Genomic DNA, 4,295 nt, shown 5'->3' with positions numbered 1-4,295 from the left:
CTGATGACATGAACCCTGCAGCACTGAGGTTCCTTCCAAAGACAATAAAAAGCAGGAGAGCTGCATCTGACAGAGAAGTGGAAACTCATGTTATTTATTCTGCCAGCAGATAAACTCAGGAAGCAACTGGAACTTCAACTATATGTAATGTTTCATCCTATTAATCTGCTGTTTTGCTCTTCTATGTGGGTGGTGGCAAAATGTGTGTAATGAAGTTCCACTATAAATTGAGAGTTGACATCTGTGGCTTTCTTTTCTTTCACATTCTTATTTTGTCTGCCTTTGTAATTCCTCTGTGAGGAGCAAGGATGTATTTGAGGTTTGATGAGGAGGAGCCACAAACAACACCAAGGACTGTCAGACTTATTCATGGGGAGAGAAATGGTCTGTCAGGGGAGGAGGACTGAGTTAGATACACATCACAGGAAGAGGGAGCACAGTGTAGTCTGAGCACAACTGACATGAAGCCTCTGATGTCAGGTCTGCTCGGCGCAACCTGCCTCTCTTCCGCCTTTCTCTTCCTTCCTTTCTTTCAGCTCTCTCGACCTGTGGGCTCTGCACCTCAGCTGTGTTGCATTCGGTAATTAGCGACTCATTTGTCTGTGCGCACAGTTGAGGTGCATCCCAATGATTACCTTCCTCCTTATTTATACCTCTGGCAGACGCTCCCTCGTCGCATATCTCTCCAGTTTTGGCCTCCCTACACTGGTTACCTGTCCATTTTCGGGTCCATTACAAAATTTTACTCTTTGTTTTTAAATCCCTTCATGGCTCTGCACCATCCTACTTAACTGATTTGCTTCATTGGCATACACCCACACGCTCTCTGAGGTCAGCAAATCAGTTTCTCTTGAGTGTCCCAAGAACAAAGCGTAAGCTTAGAGGCGATCGAGCCTTCGCAGTTGCTGGTCCTAAACTCTGGAATGATTTACCACTGTCCATTAGACAAGCCTCTACCCTGTCTGTTTTTAAGTCTCTTTTAAAAACTCATTTATTTTCCCTGGCATTTTGATATTTTTGTGTTGATTTTAGTCATTTGATTGATTATATTTTATATTGTTGTTTGTGGTTTATAATTTATATTGTTTTATTGCAATGTACAGCACTTTGGTCCACTCTGGTTGTTTTTAGTGCTTTATAAATAAAGTTGGTATGGTATGGTATTTCAACCTGCTGCATTAGCATTTCAGTGCCACCGGGTTTTTCCTGCTCTGTGTTCTTACCACTGCTGGAGCTCATAATCTCACACAGTTAAATGCAATAATGCATTTTGTTTTATTTTAAAATAGATCAAATTCAACAATGTACATTTTATTGTATTTAAAAAGAAACCACAAACAGAGACTTTTTTCACTTTTAAGGGAAAAAATTAAAAGACTTCTGACTAATGACACTGATGACATCACTCAGACAACCAGAGCTTGAAGGTTCGGTCATAGGAGCAGGTGGCAATCAGTTTCCCGTCAGGTGACACATCCACACCCATCACCTGGAAATGAAAAACGGTGTGACACATTAATGCACCCAAACCGTCTCCACCAATCAGCAGCAGCAACTGAACAGACCAATTAGACACAGTGTTTGTACCTTCCCCTCATGTCCAGCAAGCGTCTTCAGTGGTGTCCAACCGGGGTGACTCCAAACCTTTGCTGTGTTATCATATGCTCCGGTCAACAGGAAGTGACCATCTGTGGCTATAAACAAACAAGAAATGAGGTCACAGACAATAACAGGAAGCTCAGAAAACAAAATATTACACACACACACACACTTTTTGTCTGTAATAAAGAAATGAAATGTAGTGGTTAGCAATAAAACAAGGCTCCAGAGGTGATATATAATAGAACAGTATATAGTTCATATAGATATTATTTGTGTTAGTTGTGTAAGGATGTAAGGCTGAGCTAAGTGTGTACGGAAGCTTGATCCGTTTCTCTTCTCTTGCTCAAGCAGGAATATCTTGGGCTGTGTCCCCCTTATTTAGCCTATTGGTCAACATCCTGAGTGACTTCCTCCTCAGATAGGGAATGGATACATTGTAGCTGTAGCCTTACGTGAACTGTTCGTGTGCTCTGTTCAGATTTAGAAAAAGGAAATGTGCGCTAGGTCAATGCGACCCAGAAGTTCAGGTACTGGACAGTTTAGACAATGCTCGGAAGAAGATGTGTGTGGGTAGCTGGCATGGGACCGCGTCTTCATGGCTCCGGCCATGCAGGGCTGTGTGAGTATGAGCAGATAAAGGCTGGGTTAGAGCAGAAGAAGAGAGAGAGAGGATGACCATGCTACCGTGAACAGTGTACCACAAGCCCGGCCTCGGAGGGCCGGGGCGAAACGACAACGGACTGGGGGTTGACAGGGGAACTGACTCGGGACCGGCATCAAACGGATTGACTGACTGGCGCTCTGACAATCTTCTTATGCTTTATCTATCACATTGCAGGAGGAGAGTCTCTGTTCTCTGTTATCCGTTTCCCTACCTACACGATTATGTGTTTAAATACTACTATATTCAGAATAATTGTAATATTAAATGATCTTGTAAATTGGGATTGTTTGTCTGAATTAATTTAGTTGGCACCACACTCGAGCCACGACAGAAATAAAATTAAAAAATTAGTGATAGGCAAGTTAACGTGTTAGTTTCGCGTTAATGTAATAATACTTCATTAACGCCGGCAACTATTTTATCGCGCATTAACGCAGTTTATTTTTATTATTATTATTTTGAAAGTCTGTTGCTCACTGGCTCCGAATACACATACAGACAAACCATGGGTCACAGGAGGGGTGGGATGTTGATCAGTACTGGCTTGAGATGGGCGTCATCACGTGTCTCAACCAATAAGAGCATTTGAGGCGGGCCTAAGACCGCTGCAATGCTCAGGTGAACTTAGGGCTGGGCGACATGGCAAAAATGTAATCTTGATCATTTTTTTCCCCATATTGATCGATAACGATATATTTGTCGATATATAAACTGTTAATGCTGCCAGCTTTCAAAGAGTATCCCAAGTATGAAGCCACAAAAATTTGAGGGTCCATTAGTTTAAAAATTAAGACAACTTACTAAAATTAATTGAAAACTAAAAGTTGTGACAAAAGAAGGTAAATTAGAGTAAACGTGCAGTGCAAGTAAACATAAAACTGTTGTAAACATAATTTCTAAGTAACACAATTACAGTTTTTTCTTTTCCAGAAAGACAAGTCTGTCTACATCATCATCACCAAGGCTGGCGATTAACTCCTACGCCCTGCCGGTCATCAGGTACCCCGCTGGCATAATAAGCTGGCCAAAGGAGGAGACAGAGGCCACTTACATCAAGACAAGGAAGCTCCTTACAATGCACGGCGGGTTTCACCCCAAGTCCAGCACCCTGAGGCTGTACACTAAGCGGAAGGAAGGAGGCCGAGGATTAGTGAGCATCAGAGCCACTATCCAGGATGAAACAACAAAGATCCATGAATACATCAGGAAGATGGGCCCGAGCGATGACTGCTTAGTGAACACCTCAGGCAGCAGAAACCAGAGGAACAAGGGAAGGAAAAAGAAGAAGAAGAATGAATGAATTATACGGCCAAGTATGTTACACACACAAGGAATTTGTTTCTGGTACAGAACCAATGGCAGCCATCTGCGGCGCCAACTCAACCGATGGCGTTAACCCTTGGGGGACACTTCGACACGTGGACTGCCGGCACAGAGACTCGAACCTCCAACCTTGTGGTTGGGAGAGGACTGCTCTACCCATCGCACCACAGTCGGCGCCCAAAAAGAGCAGGAACCCTCTTGGAAGAACAAATCTCTGCACGGTATGTACCACCGTCAAATAGTAGAAGTGGCTGATATTCAAAAAATCCTAAGCTGAAAAGTCCAAAGCTGGACTGAAAGACAGCACAGAGGCACTAATCATGGCAGCACAAGAACAAGCTCTAAGTACAAGCTCAATAGAGACAGGGGTCTACCATACCAGACAGGACCCCAGGTGCAGGCTGTGCAAAGATGCCCCTGAGACAATCCAGCACATAACAGCGGCGTGCAAGATGCTAGCAGGCAGGGCATACATGGAACACCATAACCGAGTGGCTGGCATAGTGTACAGAAACATCTGTGCCGAGTACAGGCTGGAAGTCCCAAAGTCAAAATGGGACACACCTCCAAAGGTGGTTCAGAATGACCAAGCTAAGATCCTGTGGGACTTCAAGATACAAACTGACAAACTGGTAATGGCCAACCAACCGGACATAGTAGTGGTGGACAAACAGAAGAAGAAGGCCGTAGTGATAGATGTAGCAAT

The 4,295-nt window shown here is 43.7% G+C and overlaps 1 protein-coding gene across 4 annotated transcripts in view; it reads right to left on the bottom strand.

Annotated features, from left to right (window-relative positions):
- Positions 1-1,318: 1,318 nt before the first annotated feature.
- Positions 1,319-4,295, bottom strand: part of prpf4 (pre-mRNA splicing tri-snRNP complex factor PRPF4) — a 17,138-nt gene continuing 14,161 nt past the window's right edge. For 3 of the 4 annotated variants that reach the window (XM_020622488.1, XM_020622487.1, XM_020622486.1), the window contains exons 14-15: positions 1,588-1,694; positions 1,319-1,489 (exon numbers count right to left, since the gene is read on the bottom strand). In XM_020622488.1, coding sequence (XP_020478144.1) covers positions 1,403-1,489; positions 1,588-1,694 — 194 coding nt within the window. In that variant the 3' untranslated portion in view covers positions 1,319-1,402. Of the gene's footprint in view, positions 1,490-1,587; positions 1,695-4,295 lie in introns of those variants that run through there. The other variant, XM_020622489.1, reaches the window with a different exon arrangement.

This window comes from Monopterus albus, unplaced genomic scaffold (genome assembly GCF_001952655.1).
Source record: "Monopterus albus unplaced genomic scaffold, M_albus_1.0 scaffold281.1, whole genome shotgun sequence".
Taxonomy (NCBI): domain Eukaryota; kingdom Metazoa; phylum Chordata; class Actinopteri; order Synbranchiformes; family Synbranchidae; genus Monopterus; species Monopterus albus.
This window is presented reverse-complemented; position numbering and strand designations above follow the sequence as displayed.